Raw genomic sequence first — 25,320 nt, 5'->3', positions numbered from 1 at the left:
GCTAAGTAACCTGTGGTTTCACTCAGCTCATCTCATTAATGATGGCCATCTCAGGTAATACTTGAAGGATGATGTTGTATATTTACAACTCACTGTGACTAATAGCTGCCATTCATTAGGCTCCCAGAATCCTCATGTGCTTTTGGGGAAACTCGGCCCCCTGGTTGATTTAGTGACAGCTATAAAGATGACAGGATATTGGATCGACTGAATGATGGTAGGGGATTTCTTTCTGATCTGAAGGATAGATGGGTCAGGCAGATGGGCACAGAGCTTGACCTAAATATAGCCTTTTATTGGGGAGCAGGGAGTGTCCCTAAACACAAGTGTTTATAGTAAATGGGCTGACGGGGAGGGGTGGAAAAAGAACTGTTAAGTCCATCAATCTTGCCATCAAAATAGCACACACACATTCAAAAGCAGGATTCCATTTTTGTAGGAAGTGAACTTCAATGGGGCAGGGAATACCTGTGTTGTCATGCATGGTGATGTGTCCAAGAGAAAAGGTCTATGCCTTGCATGTGAGCTACTATTTACCAAACACTAATGTCAAAATATGACCAGCATTCTGACAGGCTAACTTATTCAGTCCTGCAGAGTAGCAAGAGGAGGGGGTTTTATGATGCAGCCTTAGTGTTAACTTGTCAAACCAAAGTCATGTGGTGCTTTGAGAAGTAGAAATACAGGAGGGAGACCATGCCCAGAGCCATATGGTCGGCACTAAACAATGAAATGCATCGCCAGCATTCAGCATTTTTTTTTAACGATATGATTTTATCTAAGGCTGCAATGACTCACTGGGTAACTCGGAAAACTCAATTATTTAAAAAAGCCCTTAAAGTAAAAATAATTTGCTTTGATCCTTCCAAGTGCTCAAGAAAGGGGAACTCCCATCCAATGCTATTTGTTTTACACAGCGAAAAACTAAAGGTAAGCTACAGAAATTAAAATAAAACATGCAGATGAACTGTTTACTTGGTCTGAGAGACAGCGCTTAAATTAGGCAGCCTGATGAAGGCTGTCGGCAGCCACCCAAATTTATATTCCAGCAATACCTGGAACAAGTAGGGGCGAGACTAAAGTGAGCCATGGGGTGTAGAAAACATTGTTATTTCAAGGCTTTAGTAACATTTATTTACATGAATATACAAATGAACACAAAACAAATCTACCCCATCTTGGAGACAATGCTGTGAGAACTCTTTTTTTTTTTGTCTGCTATTAAAAAAGCCTTCCAAAAAAAGACAGTAACAGCTATTTTAGTTACTTTATCATTTTAATTTGCATGTATACCCTGACAATTCTGTCCTTGTGATTGTTTATGAAAAGCTTAATATGGCCATAATTTACACATAAAAACATCAACGTAAAAAGGTTTAGTTTTCATTCAGCTATCATAAGAAGTTAAACTATTAAAAACATTGCAATTTCTAAACTGGAAACCAATGATCAGTTCATTCTGACAGACCTGCGTTTTTCCTTTTTAATACTTGTTATTACTCCTTAATAAGACAAAAGTACTTCTTATCTGATTGTTCCATCAATCAATCAATCAAGTAATCGATAGGATACTTGAATACTAGAATAAATGAATAGCTGCACCTCCAATTTTATCCAAGGGGGGAAAAAACAATTATTTGTTCAGTCTACGTGCCAAACTGGTGGCATAATTCCTCTATGGCCTACATAATGGCCTCAAATTGCATAGTATCAATATTTAGCTCATCTAAGTATCACATATGTCTTTGGATCACTGCTTTTCATGTGTGGTTAATTTATTAATATTACAACAGTTTATAATTTAGATCAATTTGGTTGACACCACTACGTAAGAGGCACTAAGAGTAATATCTAAGATGTGAAGTTTCAACTCTCACAAACTGCTTTAACAAACGGATATCTTTCCAGAGCTTAAATAGCTAACACAGCTAACAAGGAAGAAATGACAGCAATTAAATAACATGGGTACGACATTTACAAAATAAGATGACGTGCTGTTTACAGATCAACCCAGAATGAATCTGCATAATTTGACGCCAGGCTCAGTGCTCCCTTTGTTTTAAGAATAACAGTGAAGAAGACAAGAGAAGCAAAGAAAAAAATAAAATAAAGATAGGACAGAAAGCAAAAAGATGTAAAAAGGCCAAATCTTTTTATAAGCACCGGCAAAAAAACAAAAACAAAGAAACTCAAAAGAGGAGATAAAAAACAGCTAAAGACCAAAGATGCACTTAACAATAAGAGCAGGCATGAAAGACAAAGAACAAAAGCCAAACAGATCACAATAAGAAAACAGACCTAGAAAAATCCAGAAATCTAAAGAGATAAAGATAGATATCTGACAAAGAAAAAAAAAAACAACAACAACAACCAAAAAAACAAAACAAAACCCAACACTGAGCGAAAGACAAGGAAAATTAGTGCAAAGGAGGAAGTACCCCATCAGTGAGCTTGTGACAGTCACAGCACTGACAGAGGAGAGAGGGGAGTCATTCATAAAAGCAGCACATGACTTCATGACTGTTACATGCTTGTACTGCTGTGACCGCAATTGTCTGAACCAAAAGTGACTCAAATTCTGAGCACCACAGGTGTAAAAAGGTTTCATTTCCTTGAGCAACCTGTTGATAGAAGAAAAAAAAATCCCCAAAAAACATTCCACCCATGAATGTTTTCTGCATGTTTCATTTAAAAAAACAACAACAAAGAAAACTAAACAAAACAAGATGGAAACAATCAGGATGTAAAATGAGTGAATCACCTTCTTTTGTGGCAACAGTTATCAATTTGACATTACATAGATATAAAACAGAAACTCCACCCAAATACATGAGCAGTGTTTTTTCCCCTCACCCAAAACCAACAGGCATGCTTCACCACAAACTCAGTAATCTATATTATGTAACTTGACCTCAACAGATAGAATCAATCTTGTTCAATGCCACTGAGGCTGACAGTTAAAAAGCGACTGCCTTTCTTACGGTCTTGCTTGTAACAGCCAGCTGGCACATTGTAGCTCCCAACACTCGGGCAGAAAACAAACTTAAGGGTAACAGCACAAGCATTGTACACAAACCTCCTTTAACGAACACCACCGTGCCCACTTGGATGCATAAAGGCCAGGTTAAACATTACCGACTCCTACCTGGGCATCATTGCGAGTCTGCCAGTCTTTCCCCAGCCCTCTCCCCTCTCTCTATTCCTCTCTTGCTTCTCCTCTCCAAGTCAAACCAGGTTCTAAGAATAGCGGTGAACTAAATTCACACAACAACATGAGACTATCAGGTGATCGCAGGAACACTGTGTGTGCTGGACAGTACCGAGGCGGCAACAGCACTGAGTCTGGACCGCTGACAGCCAGAAAGCGCTGTGATAAGAGAGTGACAGTAGGGACTTGTTCGTCTGTTGTTTCTGAATCCCGCTCTTTTTTTTCCTCTCTCCCTTATTCATCAGCTTTCTCTTTCTTTCTCCAATTAATTTAAACATGCATTTTTTTCTCTTGTAGAACAAACTGCATATAAAAAACATTTGGGGTAAGAAAGAGCATAAAGCTGCCAAATCTTGTCAATGAAGTTCCCCAAAACTTGAACTTCAGAGAAATGGACCAGTTTATTTAGGCTGCTCACAACCTAAAAATGGTCACCGTCCCATTCTTAAATACTAAACTACATTCCTTGTCACATATTCTCCACTCATATTAACTTGATATAACTGCAACGCTGACGCAAAACCTTCCACGGCTGTTCCGTGGAAGGTGTAAAGTGATAAAGGTCAAAACGTGGCAGCCTTGTTACCTAGACTGTACTGAATCAAACATCAGCCTATACTGACCTCGAAGAGCCCTAGCTTTCTCACTCTCTCATGCCACTAGAATGTGTGTGTGTGTGTGTGTGTTCGAGACAGAGAGACAGTTACATAAACATCCCCTCTGCCTAAGCTGTGTGACGTTCTTCCGGCTGTGTGTGACAGAGGGTTCCGATAGGTGCAGCAGCTTGTGTTTTAAAAAGACATTTCTGCAGCCAGCAACCACAAGAGGGTCAACAGTGTCATAAAACTGGACAATTCCTACAATGAAAAACAAAACAAATAAAAAAAACTTCCCCATCATACAGCATTTTGCCATTTAACTGAAAGCCCAAGTTCAAGTTAGTTGGAATTTCACTGCATGTGCTTGAATCCTGATGACTAATTTACTTGTCATTTAAAAACTCATCTAAAAGTAAGAAAATGCTCAGGAAACTTAAAATCGATCACAATCTGATAGCCCAGGTAGAACTTACAAATATGGCATGTGAACTCAAAATTAACATTAAATTACGAGCTGAAATGTGTAGCATAACATGACATCACACACACACACACACACACACACACACACACACACACACACACACACACACACACACACACACACACGATTGTTCAGTGTAGCTAATGTTAGCAGAGGCAGCCTTCCTTCCTTAATGTGGTTACACACTGGTTCTGTGTGGTTATAGGTTTACTCGAAGACTGCGGACACACAACCATTAATTTTCTACATGAACGTAAGGCACGACTGCTCTTGTTCATTCAGCTTTCATCTGCTTCCACCTCACTTTTTTTTTTCTTTTCTTTTTTTTTACAGCTTCCCATCAGAGGGCCGTCTGTGGAGGCTACAGCACTGGGTAATATTGGATGGTGTCATAGCATGTTAAAATCAACAGGTGCTTAACTGTCTTGAAAAGGCAGCTACACTGAACATACTGCACACTATTTGCTGAAAATCCCTGCTTGAAATTTTAGAGCACAAAGTGCATTTTGGCAAATATTGAACAGAAACAGGGAAGTAAAGCGGCAACATATGACCAAAGTCAGGCGTAAAGACTGAAACCGCTGACCCTAAGGTTGTGTGTAATAGCAAGCAAACCACACCAAGAAGAATCTAGATAAAGTAGAGAGAGCTTTCCATGTGGGAAGCCTGCTCAGTGATGACTTTAGAGATCATTACACAGGAGTACTACTGAAGTCATGTATCAATATGCATGTACTGACAGCATAGGAAAGCTGTATATAGCTCCTAACACAGCTCATGCACCTTCACAAACCCCCAATGTAAAACATGTATGAGTACCAGCTGCACCGCTAGTTGTGAGCTATAGGTCATTCTGTGCCATAGTGCTACTTTCCAGCATGGCACATAGTGATTTATGTATTTATAGTTGTTTGTATTGCCTATGTGACCCTGAAACGCAGTTAACACATCTAATCTTTCAGACATATCTAAGCTTTCATCAGCTCATATTGTATACATATGTTCTCAGAAACTCAGACAAGTGCTAATACTTCCCAAGAAGTAGAAGATACTTCTGCCTAGTTGTCAAATTTGAAACCTTCCCTGCAGGAATTGGTGTATCTGTGAAATGGTATACAGTCTGAAAATTAACAAACAACAGAAACAACACTCCTCTGCTGCTGGAGAAAGCCAACAGAAACCTCCATGGGAAAAATGTTCATTAATCAACTGATTAAGGTAAACAAGTTGTTTATTCATTATTAAATAATTAATCTACTGAAAATAATCTGAGGGTCCAAGTTTTTTTTTAATGAGGGGAGGGGAACTACCATTACAATACAGTGAACATATTGTCACACACGCTCTGAAAACACCTGACTACCTGCATATCAGCTAGTTTCTGTGCTGATTATGTAGCATTGAGGACTTCTGCATTCCAGCAGTCACATGATACTGAGAGCATTTCTGGAACACCCTGAGATGACGGTTCACACCTACAATATAGACACACAGAGACTAGCTGATTAAAGTAGGCAGATATAATAGATAATCAATTAGCTGTAAACACCATATCTGAATAAAAGGTCACAAGTAAAGCAAAAAGTAGCCCAGTCTAAGTGTATTCTCTGACAACACTCGTGTTTTATGTGGAAGGTTTAGCCAGTGGGAACACTTTTTTTTTTTTTTTTAATTTATTTATTTACTTCTAACTTTTCTTACTATACACATCCTCTGCATTTATCTTTACCCAGTGAGGTTGTGTACACTCTGGATTAACTCTGTGTGACAACTTCTGAATCAGCAACACATGACAGAAAATGAGTGACAGCTGAGTTGGGAGTATCGAGTGTATGACTATTTCTCACAAATAATCACATGAACGGAACATCAAGCTGAAGAGTACTGGTGGAAGTCACGTAGAAATCGGGGTAAACGGTCAGTGCTGCACATGTAAATCAAATTCTAATAAGCAAAAAAAAGATCATATGATCGAGAGATTCAGTTTCGCCTCAAAAAGCAAATATCATTTCACTGCATCAAAACACCTCCCTCACCATGCTTTCTGTCATTTCTTCCTTTCAACACTCTTCTCATTTAGAGATTGAATGTAGGCTAATTAGTTAATATGAATTTTCTGATTTTCAAAATTCCAATAAATTACTCCCACAGCTTCGTATCTGAGAATATTCAGTCTCATCAATACCTTTGCTATGTGGTGCTAAGTTACTGATTTATTTTAATTCACTTATGTGTAAAAGCTTCTTAACTCATTCACTGCCAGCCATTGGCAGTGAATGAGTTAAACCCATTGACTCATTCACTGCAATTGACGGCTATAGACGTCAATGGCAGTGAATGAGTTAAATATACATTTAGGATAAATTACAAAAAAAAAAAAAGTTTATCCATGTGGTTAAAGTCCTATCTTTTAAATAGGACATTTTGTGTTAAGTTGGGGTCGGCTTCATCCTCTGTGGCCCCTCTGCTTTGGGGTGTTCCACAGGGATCTATTCTTGGGCCGTTATTGTTTTCATTGTACCTCTTGCCCCTTGGCGCGATTTTCCGAAAGCATAAAGTGCCATTCCATCTATACGCAGATGACTGCCAGCTCTACTTACCTCTTAGTCATTCTGATAGTCTCCCAACTGGACCTCTGCTTGACTGCCTTACTGATGTCAAAGCATGGATGGCAAACAACTTTTTAAATTTTAATGATCGGAAGACAGAAGCAATTTTATTTGGCCCAAATCGTTCTTCTCATACTCTGGATGTTGATCTTGCAGCTTTGACTTCCCAACTAAAGAGTTCGATCACAAATCTCGGAGTTAAAATTGATTCTGCACTCACCTTTGATGACCATGTAAACGGGGTGGTAAAATCAGCATTTTATCACCTCAGACGTTTATCAAAAGGTTAAGCCCTTTCTTTCCAAGCGTGACTTGGAAAGCGTTATTCATGCCTTTATTACCTCACGTTTAGATTATTGTAATTCTCTTTTAACAGGGGTTGGGCAGGGCACTTTGTCACGCTTGCAATTAGTGCAAAATGCTGCGGCACGATTTTTAACTGGTAGAAGAAAATTTGATCACATCACTCCGATTTTGGCCTCTTTACACTGGCTTCCAATTGAATTCAGGATCCGTTTTAAAGTCCTTTTATTGGCTTTTAAATCTCTAAATGGTCTGGCACCTGTTTATTTGTCTGATTTGTTGAAGCCCCACGTCCCCACTCGTTCCCTTCGGTCAGCTGAGCAGTTGCTGCTTTCGGTCCCAAAGTCACGGCTGAAACTTAGAGGAGACCGAGCGTTCTCTGTTGCCGCGCCAATGCTTTGGAATAACCTTCCTCTCCATATTAGACAGGCTGCATCAGTGCCAGTTTTTAAGTCTTTATTAAAAACCTATTTTTATTCCCTGGCTTTTAACTCTGTGGGTAACTGACATTTTTATTTTTATTTTTTTTTATTGTTTTTTAACTTTATTGCTATGTCTATTACTATGTGCATATTAGTATTGTACAGCACTTTGGTCTACCAGGTGTGTTTTTAAAGTGCTATATAAATAAATAAATAAATGATGATGATGATGATGATGATGATGATGATGATGATGATGATGATGATGATGATCCAAATAAAAAAGAATTTCAATACCCAAAAATGTGTCTCTGCATCAGCCCCAAGTATCCAGTGTAAAAAAAAAAAAAGCAAATGTAATTTTCTCTGATCTTCTCAGGTACATCTGTAATGTATTGGTAAGGTCACATGCAAACTTGCTATACAGTAGAAATGTCAAACAACAAATCAGTCATAGAAAATAAACTAATAACTCCTCTCATCACTGTACCATGCAAATAACATAGGGAGTTCCTTAATGCGTATACGCCACAGGATAAGCAGGCCTAGCTAAATGTAAAGTCATCATCCTAGCATTCATTTGGAAATGTCAGTGACTTGGTAACCAGAAACCATAAAAGCCTTATCTTCAAGCAACCACAGACAAAACAACTACTGGTGACGCAATTTGAGCAAGCATTATATAAAACTTTGAGGCTAGGGGTACCAGCGAGGCGATTACCAATGACAACAAAGGATAGTGTTGATTGACATACGACAGAGAACCAAAGACATTAGAGGGTTACCTAAGCATGTGGAGCCTTGAATGTCCATTAGAGACAAGCTGTTAACTATAAACTACAGCCGACAAGAACTGCTTTCAGTATGGACACTCCTTTAGGTCCTTAAACTGAGTATGAGCTTCACATGGCAGACAGCTGATTGATCCATACAGTGTTTGCAGGGAGGTCGCATGTTCTGGATACACGAAGGCCAATTAAAACTCCTAATTCAACCTGTGGTTTGAGTTATCACATTCTAACTGGTAAATTATGTTTCTTCTCTTCGATCCGTGGGTTACCATGGATCATCTGCCTCCATCTCACCCTCTCCGTTGCATCCTCTTCTGTCACACCAACCATCTGAATGTCCCCCTTTAATATATGTATCCACAAGGCTCCTCTGTGGTCTTCTTCTTTTCAACCTGCTGGGCCCCTCCATCTTGATCATCCTTTGTCTAATATTTCCACTACCCGCCCTCTGCATATTCCTTCCATCTGAAACTTGCCTCTCTACCTTTGCCTCCAGTACATCTTTAATAGCCCTGCTTAGATTTCACGGCTGAACCTGCTAGGATACTAAAGGTAATGTAGAACAGCTATTTCACTGCCAAAAACATTTTGATACAACCTCTGGCGCTATAATTTTCATTCTGGTAGCACATGTAGACATAATTACACTGTGCTTAAATAGTAGAATAGACACTGACCCTTTGGCTCACAGAGCGTAATAGAAATTTAATATCAAGCTAAAGGGCACATTCTGAAAAGTTTGTGACGAATACAAACGCGTTTGCGCACCGCTGTAAAGTGTGTGATGCCCCTGCAACTTTAACATCAAATTATATCCTTACTATGACCCTGCAGTTCTGAGAAGCCTGAGTGTGGCCACTTGAAATAGCCCCGATAGGAACCCGATGACAGCCGCTGTCTTTACAGAACCTTGGCACGCTTGCAGCATTCACACAAGCATGCACCGAGGGAAGAAAGCAGCCCTGCAAAATAAAGCTATAACATTCACAGTAATCCATGTCAGTTTACCGACAGTGAGTGCTTAAAAAGAAAGTAATCAAACAGAGAGCAGAGCAGAACAAGCATACATAAAAACGCTGTGATGGGTTTTTCATTTTAGAGTCAAGCTGGGAATTTTTTAAGATAGTGATGCGATAAAAGGGTTGAGACAGTACGAGTGATCACATGTTGATTCATAACTTTAGATAAACAGCAACAGGATAAAAGAGAAGAGAGCATTACTTAAAAAAAAAAACAAAGTGTGCATCTTCATCAACACTTGCAAAGATGCTTAGGGTTTTTTTGCCAGCGACTTTGGTAACCATGTGATCACTCAACAAACATGACAGCCTGAGATTGATGAAAGCCTCACATGACACACCGAGTTATGAAAGTACGCAATGGAGGAAGGACGCCTTGCCAATCAGGAACCTGAGACACGACTTCTCCCAAACTATAAATAAAACATTTTTAAAGATAAATTCCACGGTGTGAGAAACAAAAAAAAAAAAGTAGTACTCCAGCAAATGCAACGTCATGCATTTTCACAGGCTGTAATGAATAAGCTTGTCAAACATGATTTACTAAATCTACATGAATACACTGTACTAATTTAATTTATTTTAAATTCACCAAAGTTTTATTATATTTTCTAGACTTGTGACCATTTTATATCAACTTGAAAAGGAAACAGGTGAGTCCTAGTTTACCATAGAAAAAGTTTAATTCCACGAATCTATATATTAAACAGAAAACGTCAAACTTGAGTAAATCTGCTTTTACTCTCTTACTCGTATATTGTCTGTTAGTGCAGGTCATGTAGGAAGTTTCCTCAGCAGGCTGCCAGGACAAGCAGTTTGGGTGTGAGTGGGAGGACAAAGCTACTGGCTAATGATCAGGTCTCAGACTGGCTACAGGATGAGCCAAAGGCTTTTGGTGTAATGTACAGTATGCCGTCCCCAGTCAGGTGCCGCAGCCAGGGAAACAGGAGTCTTTTTAGGCTTTCCTCTCAGGGTCAGCCAAACTACTGCCCTCTATGGTATTCTGGAGGGCACAGTGGAGTGGTGTGGCAGTGCATGGTGTCGGTGATGCAGTATGCAGGCCAGAGGTTTGCAAAACAGGAAAGACTTCATCTCTTTTGGATATTAAAAAATATAGACTGGAAAATGCCAATAATAAGCCTGATGTACAAACTAAAAAAAGCTATTTCTGGTGTCACATTGGGCTTGCTTATTCCCCCCCCAACCTGTCAGAGGTTTTTAAGGTCATTTTCTTTTAACGTCTTGATTGAAATTGACTGCAGCATCCTACCCAGCCAAATTTATTCATGGTATAATTCTCACACAGTGCTTTTTAAAAAAATACTTCAGAATAGGGCTGGGCCATATCATACTGTTCACAGTAATACCGGTGTAATGTTGGGCAACGATACGAAAATGAAATATCGCGATAGAATAAGGGTAAAACGCGCATGCGCAGTGCGTTTGTTTACATACGCACATGGCGGCGACACAGAATGAGAAGAGCGAAAGGGGATCGTTGAATGAAACAGATGAACCAGGTTTGTAAAAATGCTCCAACTTCAGTGGTGTGGAACTGGTTTGGCTTTCATCCGTCAGATACACAACAAAGCACTATTTTTGGTAAGAGCATGCTAGCGGGCCGTCGTTATTACCGTGTTATTTGGAAAATACGGCACACTTAAAATCAATCCTTTGATTTTTCTGAAAATCGACAGATTATAATCCCGTGTGTATGTATGAATTCTGGTTGTGTTTACTGACCTCGAAACGATTTTATGTGGTACATGGCACTCGAAAATCTGTCAAATGTTTCAGTACGACTTTGCTAAGCTACAAAGCCGCACTGCTCGATGGATTGTCGGAGCATTACGGCTATCGTAGGCAGGCGCCTCGCGGAGTGATACGTACTGTGCTTCAACATAATATTACGTATTGTGTGTGTATAACCTCTTTTTAAGTTTTGTGGATATTAAACATGGTTATGCTGAGGATATGTCGGCCAATTTCCACTGGAAATGCCTTTTGGTTAAACTGTCAGCAAGGAATTTGCATTTGCACTGTTAATTTTTTATATAACTTTAATGCACTTAAAAAAGCTGCCTGTTTAAGTGAAAATACGTTGATGTTTTGGGGGGTTTTTGCACTAATAAAGTTGAGGAGTTGTAAAGTATTTTGTCTAGTGTCAATTATATCGTCAGTTATATCGTTATCGCAAATTTTCAAATGTATATCGTGATAAATTTTTTGGTCATATCGCCCTGCTCTACTTCAGAATACTGTTAACGTCATCATTTCTGCAGGCCACCTCTGCCAGTAGACTGCAGTCACGTTTTATTCTCTGGTCTGTCCATCTTTTAATTTTGCATGCTCAGTTGCTAACCACTTCATCCTCCAACTTATTTGTTCCACCCTGTCCCATTAGATTCTCCTCCCTTAGACCCTCAACTCAGTGTTTTTTAAATTCCTTTTAACCATTTTTCTTTTATGCAGAAACTCCTAATGCTGCATCTTAGCCTATTCTTGCTACCACACAAGTGTCCCTCTCCAACCATGTCTCCACACAGTTCTGTCCTCTCTAGAGCATTTCATGCTTGATGAATGGGAAGCTTATGCCAGAGGTATGAAGAGCACAGCTGACCACTGAGCTAACAGAAAAGCCTGCTGCCTGCCTGTTTGCTCTGGGATTGATGCCAGTCAGCCCCCGCCCCTCCACGCACACACACACAGATTGCATTTATATCACTGGGTGCAGGGCACCTTTATGACAGTGGAACGTGCTCTGGCTCAGGCATGGACCAAAGTGCAAGCAGCACCACAAGGAGATGCGCTTTCAGGTAAATATCTTCCCCATGAGTGACAAGGTGGGAGAAACATTGTGCAATGCCAGTGTATTTAAAGCTTTAGAGCACGTTTTTCCAATGGTGGCAGACCTGACCCTGAGGGTGTGAGAGAAAATACACAGGGAGACTGCAAATCAACTCCCATTCAGCTCAATGATTCATTGCCATGTCAGGCTGAATGTAACCTTAGAGTTCTTATGCAGCTTACATCGGTTTTATACTCCATACATAAATAAAACTTTGTTTTAAGATTATGATTGGAAACATTATATATGCTAAGGACGCCCAGTTGCAAGCCTGACAGTATTGGGCAACATGTCGCCGCAATACTGCGTTAACTTGCCTTTAATTTTTAAAATACATGACCAGATCTTTATAGGGTAAATATCAAAGAGCACTGGTGTTTGGAAATGATAAATGTTTTCTATAGCTACATGGGAAATGACATGATTATCTGCTTTAGTGGATGTGGAACACAAGCAACGCGTGCAGGAAATATTATAATCACTACAAGCCATCTTGCATTTGTTCTAAGCATCGGTGTTCTAAGTAAACTCCAGCCACTTGTCTATTTAACATCACTGCAATGTTAGGTGATATTCAGACGCCATGTAGCGCTATTTCAGTAAAATTAACACTGTGCATCAACAGTCTACCGACACAGCAGCACGGTATGGGATGCGTCAGCGGCCGAATGAAGCGATCACATGTGCTTCCATTAAGAGCCCACGGTGTCCTGCTCTGTTGTCTGGTGGAGAGTACAGTAACAGAGGCAAAGTCGAGGGATGCTACTTCTAATTAGCTCCAAGTTATCAGGATCCAGCCAAAGATAAGCTACAAAAGAGCGCGACAATACTGTCACGTGCGTTTTTTCTTGCCACAATGCTGTTACCACAGAAACAAAGGGGAAAGAGGAGGGGGGAGCAAGGGAGAGACAAAGAGAAAGCGAGATACTTCTACTGTAACTTGCAAGCACCATTTGACTATCTTCGGGATGACAATAAAGCGTTTTTCACTTATAAGCTGACATAAACAATTACTTATATGAGCAAAAAAGTGATGGTTAACAAGCTGAGTCAAGTCCCACCAAGACAGCGCGTGCAGCAGCCTCGCTAACGTCCAACAGCTAGCATTAGCATGTAGCTAACCGCACCAACAAGGCACAACACGTCTCTCACGTCACTCTACACTTTTCCAACACCGATGTCAAATCAGCCAAACTACACAACGCTCATCTGCAGAGTGCCTCGAGTTCAATATAAGCGTTGCTCCAAATACACTGTCATTCCTTTCAGACGTCAAAGCGAAAGCCATAAATATTATTAACGTACACACGCACAACCCTACACACAAACCACAAACGGACACGCACGCACACAATAAGCTACCTGAAAGCTGGGTCCTCTTTGCTACACCTCGGGGGCGGCGATGAAAACGCATTTCTCTTGTTAAAAAGTTTCTGAAAGAGAGTCGGAGGCATCTTGTACCAAAATGAATTCGGTACAGAAAGTCTCTTTCCGTTTTCAAATCCACGACCAAATCAATAAAGTATTCTGATTCTGAAATCTTGTTCCTTGTAACTGTCTCCATGGGTGTCACAGTCATATGACACGCATTAGTCACAGGAACAGCTTGGTAACCCACTACATTATTCTGATTGGCTCACCGGGCGCCAATGCTGCTACAACAAATAACCCGATTGGCTGATATTTTTGGTATAAATACCACGTGGTGAGTGGATTCGCTGTGTTGATGTTTTGTCGGGGATCGTGACAGCATGAAATTTATTCACACTAAAAAATTATCTAAGTGCGACTGCTGAACGGCTTGACACACACACACACACACACACACACACTTCAGATATTATTGAAAGACACAGTTGAGAAAATGATTAAGTGTAAGAAACGCATCTCAAACAGAACGGAGGGATCGCCACAAGAGGCATTTTAATGTATTTTTATTTGCTTTAGACACTTTCTAAATCAAATACATATGCAGATTTTGAGGACAAAGACAAATATACATAAATATAGATGGAGTATACTTAAAATACATATCTTATACATTTAAACTTTGCTTTTAAATCATTCATTTAGAAAGTCTATAGTAACACGTGTCACGAGAATAAATGCAAATATGGACAAGCACAACAAGCAAAAAACACACATATATAGACACACATATATCATATTTAAAGGTGGAAAAGCTCACTGTATGGACAAGACAGACAATGGTTTTTAAAGGTAAATACATATGTGCCATCTAGTGGTCATTTCATATCACACTTTTTTCATATGAACATAAACGCCAGTCTAGCATGTCTCTTTAATTAGTTCTTAAATGTTATTTTAAGTTTGTTCCATAGATTCTTCTCTCCTTCTTTTAAGTAGTTACAGACCATTTTCATATAGGACTTTCTACAATTAGACTAATCTAATCCAGATGAGGGGGTAAAGCCACAGTTTTCTGTTTTCTTATTCTAGCTTCAAATGTGGCAGGAAAGATGGTTCGGTGCACTAAACAGCTGTGAAAGGAAATAAAGTAACACTTCTGAGTTTCACACATCTTTCTCTCATGACCTGAAAGAGAGTATCTCTCTCCTTGTCGGTGGCAAAGTCAAAGAGCTTGGGTTTCTTATGACTAGTTTTGACAGACCTTTTTAGCAACATGGTCAGAGCTAATGTTTCTTCTTCAGAGCTGATCTCTGCATCAGGCTTCAACTCCTCAGGTGGGCTGGACATTTGCAATGGCTTGTTGAGACTGGGAGTCATTAACTTTGAGGCTGGTATGCATTTTCCATCAAAGGTCTCAGCAATTACAGGACTTTTGAATGAAACCTTCTTCTTACACAAGATGGGTCTTCTGTAGCTGAGCTGTGGAATAAAAGTCATTTTGATCATGGCTGTGATCCCTCTTACTTTTGTTTCTAACAAAATAAAAATGAGCTACATCATATCAAATTTAAACAGATGTAAATAAATGGGCAGATGACTTCTTACTCTTGGTGGGGTTTTCCTCTTAAAGGTTTTGTCTGCAAATTTAGGACAGAAACCACAAAAGTAGTCGTAATAATTATACAATATCTATTTATTTTCTGTGTGTGGAGTTGATTTTAAAATACATATGAAATATATGCACTTGCCAGGCACTTCATTAGGTACACCTTGCTAGTACAGTTGTGGGCGCCTTTTTGGTTCCAGAACTGCCCAAATTCCTTGACTTCAATAAGGTGCTGGAAACATTCGTCAAAGAATTTGGCCTATATTGACATGATAGCATCACACAGTTGCTGCAGATTTGTTGGCTGCATATGAATAATGTGGATTTCCTGTTTCACCACATTCCATAGGTGCTCTATCAGACTGAAATCAGGTATTTAAATGATACTCACTTGGTACTAAGGGGCCCACATGTGCCAGAAAAATATTCTCCATGCCATTACACCACCCCCACCACCAGCAGCATGAACTGCTGCTAAAAAGGCATGGTCGATCCATGCTTTTATTTTGTTAACACCAAAATCTGATTGTAGCCTGTGAATACTGTGCAGAAAAACTCGAGGCTCATCAGACCAGGCAACATTGCTCCAGTCTTCTCTTACTCAGTGTTGGTGAGCCCTGCATTCAGAGATCCTCTTGGTTGCAATGCTCTAAATATTTGTTTACTGTTGCCTTCCCATCAGTTCAAAGCAGTCAGGCCATTTTTCTCTGACCTCTGGCATCAAAGCATTTTCTCCAAGAGAACTGCTGCTCACTCGATATTCCCTCTTTGTTTTTGACAATTTCCTGTAAAACCCAGTAGAAAAATCCCAGTAGATCAGCAATTTATAAAATACTCAGACCAGCCTGTTTGGCACCAACAACCAAGCTACTTTCAAAGTTACCTTTCTTCTCCATTCTGATGCTCAGTTTGAACTTCGGCAGGTCTTCATGATCATATCTTAGTGCCTAAATGCACATAGTTGATGCTATGTGATTGGTTGATTATACATTTGCTTTAGTGAGGAATTGAACAAGCGTTCCTAATAAAGTGGTCGGCAAGCGTAGTTTGCAATAATAGTCATGCTCTGAATAATACTTAAGGAAGATATGTTTCTTATGAAATGAGAACCTTTACCTGATTTCAACGAGTCATTTTGTACTTTAGCAGCAGATCCGGCTTCTCTGTTGTTGCTTGATAAAGAAATAATAAGGAATGAAGCAGTTAAATTGCGTGAGCCACAAGTACTAAATGCTTTGAGATTCAACTGAGAAGACTTACCTGATCTCACAGGTCTTTTCAGCAAGAATAGTGGAGGCATCTGCAGACAGAGTTACTCCTTTTCAGACACACAGGTATGGTTTGGGTACGCATGTAAATAAGACTGCATTTAATTAAAGCATACTTGGCATTTTTTCTAAGAACATTAAAATATGCTATAAAAACAAAGTTACTGTTCCTTTTTTTGTTCATTTGCTACTTCTAAAAGAGAAACATTTTAAATGTAATTATCAGATGGAGTCTAAGGAGCTTGCAAAAAAAAGACGTACCAAACATGACTGAGTATGAATAAAGTTATACTCTTAATACCTTTGTTCAATTAAGTGGAATTTATTGAACTGAAAAAAAGAGAGAAAATTAAAGTGTGCCTGAGATTTGTTCCCAGTATTACCCAGGATGGTAGAAAGGTTAGGGGGATGATGCATGTGTATGCTCTCAGCATGGCTGACATCCAACAAAGTGGAGTTTTTTATGTGACAATGGAGATCCAGCAGGTCTTCCTCAATGGAAAAATTGAAGGTTTCCACTATCAAGACAAAAATAAAAGTGAGAGACCAAGTGTGGCTGTGGACATACAAAAATGTACACATACAAATGCACTCAGACACACCCTTGTTTTCTCTTCTGAAGATCTCTGGAGAGGGAAGATTGTTAGAAGTTGCAGAGTCCAAAAAGTCCTCATCCTCTGTGTCACCAGAGCTGAAAGTTGTGGCAGTCTCCATGCTAGATAATGTGAAGCTTTCTGGCGTCACTGCCAAGCTTTGCTCGTCTTCTTTACCCGACATTTCATCACCTTCATGAGCCTCTACTACAGTCACCTGAATGGCAGGTAAGGTTGCTTTGTGTCTGGTAGTTTCAGTAAATGCAGGAGTGCTTAAGCTAAAAGTAGATTTATGGTGTACAGTGTTGGCCTGTGTGAAAAGAATAAGCATAGAAAGGGGAGGAAATAAAACGAATCTGGTGACTGAAGGTTATAGCATCTGATTCTAATGCTTTTTTATACTTAAACTCTTCAGTCAAATTTGTCTTTGGTTGTGGATTTTTTTGTTGTAATAATTCTTCAGGGCAATATATCCGTCTGGCACTGGCAGAGAAATTTGGCAGGTTGTTCACCCACATACTCGGCTCCTCAATGCACCTTTAAGGGGAAATAGAGTATAAGACTTATCGCCAAGAAGCGCTGTTACAACAAATAAATCGTCAACCAAACACTAATTTCCTCATTTTCTGAATAATTGCTCTTCACTCTTTTCTCACATGATCTGATGTATGTGTTCTATAGAACAAAATGCACATGTCACTTTAACTTCTTGCCAGTTTATTGGGGGACTCTTTGTGGCTTCAGCATCAACATTCACTTGTTTTTTTTCTCCACGTAGATTCCTTCATATTTTCTTCTCGTCACCCATAATTGTGAGCTAGTAAATATTGGATATCAGTGACTGTTAATCTTATATGAATACAAAACATCTGGGCACACTTACAGATACTGGGCTCTTTGGTTTGACAGTGGAGTCATTCGTGACTTCCCTCTCAGGTTCTTCTGGAAAAGCTTCATAATGCTTGCGGAATAGAAGTTTCCTGTGCTCTTAAAGTTTGAAAGCATGGATGCAGAGAACAATTTAATGAGAACAGAAAATGGCTTTGCCTTTATTTACACTTTTTTAAAAAGTGTACAATCAATAGATATATTAGATCTCCTCTTAGGTTTACACTAAGTAGATTTAACAGATTTAGAAAAGCAGTTAAAACCTGAGATAAGAAACATGAAGGTGTTCATAATATATTTCCCAACACCTTTTTGCCCTCACAATGAGAACTAGGCTCAGACCAAGATTAAAACTTTAACTTTTAAATAAACAAGTAAGCCACCTGAAGTTTAACGTTTTAATGTAGACTGCGTTAAAATGTGTATTACAGTGTTTTTCTTACGGTCTCGTCTGGTCAGCGCTGGTTTCACGGGTGTATCTCGTTTGATAGGTAATCCACTGTCACAACGGAGTCTAATCTGGCGCTTGTATCGATCCATTTCCAATTAAACTGACTTAAAGACCAAATCACTTGCCATTCAGTGAACTGCTACACTATAAAACTGCTTCAGCTAATGGTACTAGTAAAAAATATAATTAGGAGAGAGTGTCTTTAATCTAATGCTTCAAGTTCTGCCTTTATCGTCCCCTGACCATTCTGTGCGTTACTTAGCAACGAAGCACACCTGCAGAATATGTGATCAGCTGCTAATCACCACTTTTAACGCACGACTGAAGCGATTTATTCGCATTTGCATGCTATTTAGAAACTCTGGAAAGATTTGGTAAGCGTTTATGTCAACCTTCATGCTTGCCATGCCTTGACAGATGCGATAAAAGTGAAATCACTGCCCTGCCATAGTAAAATTGGGTCAGTTTTAAAGTTCGTTTGCAGAAATGGACACAAAGAACTCAGCCTAGCTTAACATAGCATTGATAGACTTCATTAGGTAAAGCCCCCTAAGCTTCTTCTTTTGCCTTAAGAATTGCCTTAATTCTTGGTGGTATAAATTTAGCAAGGTGCTGGAAAGTATATGAGTACAGTAAGAAACATGAGGTGATTAAAGGTTTGTGACATACTGTAGCGTGTTGCTGCAAAGAGCCACCAGAAGACCGGTACACTGGTCATAAAGGGATAGACATTGTCAGCAATTCTGCTGTATGCTGTGGCATTTAAATTATGGTACTAAGGAGCTCACATGTGCTTAGAAAATGTCCCTAATATTACACCAGCAGAGGCAGGATGCATACATGTATCTACTATTGTTCAAGTTTTGGTGAGCCTGTGCAAATCTTAGCCTCTGTTTTCTGTTCTTAGCTGACAAGAGTGACAACAGTTGTGGTCCTCTGCTATTGTAGCAATTTGGATCAAGGTTTGGTGTGTTGCACATTCAGAGATGATCTTCTGCATACCTTGGTTGTAGTGAGTGGTTATTTGAGTTGCTGTTGCCTTTCTATCAGCTCAAAGCAATTTCACCATTCTCTTCTGACCTCTGGCATCAACAAGTCATTTCCCCAGATAACTGCTGCTCGCAGGATATTTTCTGTTTTTCAGGCCAGTCTCTGTAGGCCCTAGAGACGGTTCTGTGGGAAAACCCCAGTAAGGGAACAGTTTCTGACATTCTTAGACCTGGCACCAATAACCATGCCGTGTTCAAAGTCATTTAAATTACCTTTCGCCCTCATTGTGATGTTGAGTTTGAACTTTGGCAAGATATTTTAACCATTTTGACCACTATTCCGGGTGCTAGTTTAGCTCATTGGGTTGATGCATTTCCCCCCTGCTCTCTCCCAGCTTTCCTTTCAACTGTTCTTTAAGAGCCGTTCTCATCACATATTAAGATTGATTGTGTGACAAAGGGCCAAAGGAACACAGTCTTTCTTGCATCTAAAAACAATATTACTTACCTTTTAGAAAATAAAATAATATTTTGATATGAGTGTAAATAGATTTGTGAAGTGCATTAAGCTTAAAATACTCCTATTCCTTTACGTAATGGAGTATTTTGATACTGTGGTTGGTACTGTCCTTTATGAGTTCCTCTCATCACTGCTAATCTGGAGGATAGTTCAGTCTTTTTTCATGTTACCATCCTGACATAAAAAATTGCATTCAACATCATTAAAAAAGGACCAAGACACTAGTTGAAAATCATTCCAGAACATTTTTTATTTCACTGCCCTTGTCCTAATCCCCAACCTCCCTCATCCCGATTGCTGCACTTGATCATTACAGGATATGGTGCTTATTCCATTTTTACAGCAGAATAGATAAATAAATAAGTACAGTTCATCTCACTACACGCAATAAGAGAGAAAAAAAAAATCATTCAAACCATTGATTCAATAAATATGCTTACATCTAGCTGTCTTCATTTATGTACATCCGCATTGTTTATGCTTTGGGACGGTAATCAACTTAAAAAGCGAATACATTACTTCTACGTGTAAACCTTTTTAAAAAACATGGTATCGTTTGTTTAAAAGTTGATGTTTGTTCTAGCGGAATTCATCATTGGCTCTTCTAAGTGAAACAGCCCTGTACCTGCAGCTGTGGCTGTCAGCAGCTAGATACAACCGGCTCCTAATGACCATAAAGAAATGCTTGTCTTTTTTCTCGTTAAATGCCAATGGTCCCAGCATTACAGGGCAAATTGCATGCATTGCCCCAAGGCCTGGTGTTGCATTAAATATTTTGTTTTCTTTTACCTGACATTCTCTTTGTGCAAAGATGAGTGAGAAAGAAGTCTGAACCTCGATGACCGTTACAGATCGCCGGCCCTTACATAAACAAGGAGCATGCATGCTAAACCTCTGACTGCAGCCATGTTGAACTGACATAATGAATGAGTGCGCGGATACATGACACAAAGTGTAATTTGGGTGTGGCTCAGACAATGAGATGCTTTACATGGGACAGTGTGGACAGCGATGATTTGAAAGGCAGCTGCTCTCTCTCTGAACCTTATTATTGTAAATCTGCTTTCAAACAGAAGGGTGTAATTTCATCTAATTGCACCATATTTGGGTTATACCCAACTTTAATTCTTGTATCTGTTCGGGGTGGTGTATCAGCCACCTTACTAGCGCCGTTTTTTTATTGAAAGAAAATCTAACTTTTTCCACTGGGGATGAAATCCATTACAATTCTACAAGGTGTCAGCATTAATGTACATTTTGACATCTCCTGGAGCTACACTATACACTAAAACATCACACTTGCTGTCGTATGACTGTGTTACTCTTGTAAAACAGATGAGTTTTGTTTGGCTGGTAGATTTATAGAGGAAAGAAGAGCTGAGGAAGTGGGAATGATGATGCTGAGTTTCTGATGCTGGGGAGTGGGTGTATTTGTTTTTGGGTCAATAGCAGGTAGCAATGTATGGATGATTTTAAATGCCTCAATTAAAACAAAGAAAACAAAAATACATCGTACAATACACACCATTTCGTGGACATTATTATCTTTTTTTGTATTCACTGACAGTGTGAATCATGTGAGAAGCCAATGTTAAAAACTAAACTCTAAAATAACATAATGGAAAGTTTTTCGGTGACATGATTTTCCATCTGACATTAAAATTAATAGGCGTGAGTCAAACTGACTGAGACATTGGTTTTGAATTTAATCAGTTGATATTTGTATTAGTGAGGTACTAATAAGACTCTACCTACCATGTGGGAATCTGCTAGCATTAGCTTGTTGTCCTCCTTTAAATCATTGTTTACTGTATGCATACAGAAATCAGCTATCAGCACATCACGTGAATTGTGCCAAGACGTTCTCCCCCAGCTTTTTAACCTGTCCCCTAATAAACTGACAGCTGATTAATTGAACTTAATTCACAGTAAGTAGCAGTATCCCTACAGCTAATGCTAGCTAATAAAGTCAACACATTGCCATACCCCTAAAACGGTTGAGTCATTCCACCCTAAATAATTGGAGAGTTTTGGCATTTATGATGCGTCTTCATTTGTAGTAAGAACAAGTTTCCTTTCACCCCCTTATAAAATCCCAGTAACCATTCTTTACATTCATTATGGGTAACTCCATGCTGCCCTCTGCTGGCTAACCCTGAAATTGTTTTTGTTTTGTGACGGAAATTCATGTCACACGAAAAAAGAAATACGTTCCTTTTTATGGACTAAAATTTTTAAGTGTCGATTTAAAATATGTTTTCAATTAATTATGAAACAGTGAATGCGTACATAAAAAGGAAATACATATGACAATGTGCATTGTATTTCGCTTTATTGATTTCTTTAATTTGTTTTTATCTAGGCATTTTTAATCATCTACCGTTGGGCCAGTTTTGCTTTGCTTTCCGAAAGCACGTTAAGCGTCAGGTGACACATCTTTGTCCCACTGCAGGTCGCTGGACAAAGCGTCTGTTGTTGTTGTTTGATTGCTTTAAGAAAACTCAGGTCCGCCAGCCTTCACATAGAGATGCTGTTGTAGAGCTTATCAATCTTCGCCTTAAAAAACTCTTTCAGCTCCGGTCTTTTAGCCTTTAGCGTCGGAGTCAGCAGGCCATTTTGAATGGAGAACATCTCATTGTGAATGTAGATGTTCTTCACCTTTAGAAGAATAAAACAAAAGAAAAAAACATGATGGTGAATGAGATAAATACTGCTCTTAAGTTTACTTCATCTTATAGCCACAAATGCATTGTTAGCCAATACTCTTGCAGGAATCACAAGACCAATCCCTGATAGTATATAAATGTAGCATATAACTTATCAAACAGCACAAGAATTTATGCCAGTAGCATTCTTGTTTCACTTGGCTTAATCTCCTTTGAAATAATTTAAAACATTAATATTTTAATTATTATTTTAAAACATATATATTTTATTACCATAGCTGTATCTGCAGTATTTCATTAATTTAGATATTGTGGTATTGCTTGGAGGGATTTGTGAATAACTAGATTACTTAAAGACATTAAAATCTAATCTAAAAGATGTTACTTCAGGCACATACTGTTTATGGAGATACTGTAAAATGTTATCTTACATGTCTTAAGGTATCAAGAAAAAATACACTTACAAACAGTTAAGTTCCTACTTACCTGCTCGAAAGAATGGAGGCCACTGGCTTTTCCAAGACGCACCAAATCTTCAAGGATTCCCTTCTTTAACTCCTGTTAAACAAAGGAGAGAGGGAGCTTTGTTACATTTCTAAATAACTTCCAGTAGGTTTTAATAATATTAACTATAAGTGTTACAACCATATGCCACTTACAGTGTTTTTACATAGGTCCTCGTAGGTGCCCAAGATACCTTTCTTCTTGGCCCATTCAGGCATGGTTTCAGGGTCAGGAACAACTATTCCTACCAAACAGGACTGAGAAAAAAAACAAGGTGTATTGGATAGTGATCAAAATAGAAAATCAACACTAAGCAACACATAGCCCAGATGTACTTGCAGGCTCTTAGGAGCCAAAGATGACTACCAGGCCTTGGAACACATAAATTTGAGCAGGAGTTCTACTTCACATTGCACTTCCTGTAAATGATTAAATGTCCTTACCTGCAGACTATCTCCATGAACATAAAGCTGTGCCACAGGTTCGCTCCTAATGTAGATGTTCTCGATCTTCTCAGGGGAGATGTACTCACCCTGCGCCAGCTTGAAAATGTGCTTTTTCCTGTCAACGATCTTCAGCGTGCCATTCTACGGAAAACGAGAAATATCATTTTAAACAAAATATTATGGATTGTTCTCATATAAACACAAGGGATTTTTCAAAATCCATGACTAGTCTCAAATGTAAGCTGCGTATACGTACAGGTAGCCATTTCCCAATATCTCCCGTATGGAGCCAGCCATCGGCATCCAGTGTCTCCGCTGTTCTCTCTGGGTCTTTGAGGTAGCCTTTAAACACGTTTGGTCCTTTTACACAAATCTGGTTGACAGATTAGAAAAGTCAAACAGGGTCAGGGTTAGAGGTTAAGCACATGTCCTCTACAAACACATGCAACGTTGTTTATAAAGTCTGAAAATTGTATACGTTACCCTTCCTATAAACATGTACAGTCACATGAAAAAAAGTACATCTTTCTAACATTTTACATATCAGGACATAATAAAAAAAATATCCGGTTCTTATCAGATTCCAAAATTAAGTGTAAACAGTGTAATAAGTCATGTGTGGTTCTCCATCTGAGGTGCAGTTACCTCATTTCAGAACCTGGCGAGGTTATATGCAGACATGTAAAACTTTAGAAATGTGTACTTTCTTTTTCCCTTTACTGTATTTGTCCTCTGTGTCAACCCCTATATGCTGGTATGCTGGTAATCAGTTTTCAATTCTGATCTTTATAACACACTTCACATCTGCCCTCATTTCCTGACATTTCAAAATGCTCACGTCAAAGCTGTAAAAACTACTCTCTGGCATACAGTGAAAACACACCTACAGACCTACACACATCCTTACATATGCACGTATGTTACTTATTTCTATCACAAAAGTGGTTACGTTTTTGGTTGCATTTGCATGCATACGTGTCATTCTGTCTATAAACAAGTTTTCGATGAATTCTCGTAAAACGTTGTAGAGGTGTAGAGTGGCGTCTTGTTAACAAGCCACTGAAATGTGCCTTACATGCGCCAAGGTCATGAAGGTCAAATTAATAATTTATTGGTTGAAAATGGACAAAAAGCCTTATAACTTAAAACTATGACTCTTATAAGTATGGGGTGTATTGTCAACAGATAGAAAGTGCTATATAAATATTTAAAATATCATGTCACATTTGACCTCTGACCTCTCCTTCAAGGCCAGTAGATTGATCTACAAGCCAAAATGATAATAGTGATAATAGAGCTATTTAAAGCTATGTTTCTAAATGCTATTGTTTTTTTTTGACAACATATAGGCATATAGGAAGCAAAATATGGGGATTCCAAATATCACATTTCTTTGGACCTCTGGCAACTTCTTCAAGGTCAGTTAAGGTCAAACTTTTATAAAATTGATTAAATCATTAAACAGTTCTTAAAATTCTACTGCTTTTGTTTGTTTTGACAAAATTTAGGAAATGATACTGGTGCATGGGGATTCTAGATATTAGATTATATTGCATTTGCATCCAAACATTAAGTCATTGGACCTTAGGCCTTACCTTTACATTTCACATCTATCTTTCTTTCAAGCTGACCCCAAAATGTGTTTTCTATCTTTAAATAAAGTGTTGTGAAGAGAAAGTGAATGAGCTGCCTAGTTAGTTATAATAAACTATAGTATAATTTTATAATAACTAAT

At 38.9% G+C, this 25,320-nt stretch overlaps 2 protein-coding genes across 3 annotated transcripts in view; both read right to left on the bottom strand.

Moving 5' to 3' along the window:
- fnip1 (folliculin interacting protein 1) overlaps positions 1 to 13,850 on the bottom strand; it is a 41,000-nt gene extending 27,150 nt beyond the window's left edge. For both annotated transcript variants that reach the window (XM_080866314.1, XM_080866315.1), the window contains exon 1: positions 13,646 to 13,850. In XM_080866314.1, the coding sequence (XP_080722440.1) occupies positions 13,646 to 13,737 (92 nt within the window). In that variant the 5' untranslated portion in view covers positions 13,738 to 13,850. The remainder of the gene's footprint in view (positions 1 to 13,645) is intronic.
- Positions 13,851 to 20,209: 6,359 nt separating this feature from the next.
- The window catches only part of acsl6 (acyl-CoA synthetase long chain family member 6), a 38,036-nt gene continuing 32,925 nt past the window's right edge, over positions 20,210 to 25,320 (bottom strand). The window contains exons 17-21 of the mRNA XM_080866116.1: positions 23,842 to 23,958; positions 23,583 to 23,726; positions 23,295 to 23,396; positions 23,122 to 23,193; positions 20,210 to 22,627 (exon numbers count right to left, since the gene is read on the bottom strand). Of these exons, the coding sequence (XP_080722242.1) occupies positions 22,487 to 22,627; positions 23,122 to 23,193; positions 23,295 to 23,396; positions 23,583 to 23,726; positions 23,842 to 23,958 (576 nt within the window). The 3' untranslated portion in view covers positions 20,210 to 22,486. The remainder of the gene's footprint in view (positions 22,628 to 23,121; positions 23,194 to 23,294; positions 23,397 to 23,582; positions 23,727 to 23,841; positions 23,959 to 25,320) is intronic.

This window comes from Rhamphochromis sp. 'chilingali', assembly GCF_963969265.1.
Source record: "Rhamphochromis sp. 'chilingali' genome assembly, chromosome: 19".
Taxonomy (NCBI): Eukaryota; Metazoa; Chordata; class Actinopteri; order Cichliformes; family Cichlidae; genus Rhamphochromis; species Rhamphochromis sp. 'chilingali'.
Note: the sequence above shows the minus strand (reverse complement) of the source record. Positions and strands in the feature narration are given on the sequence as shown.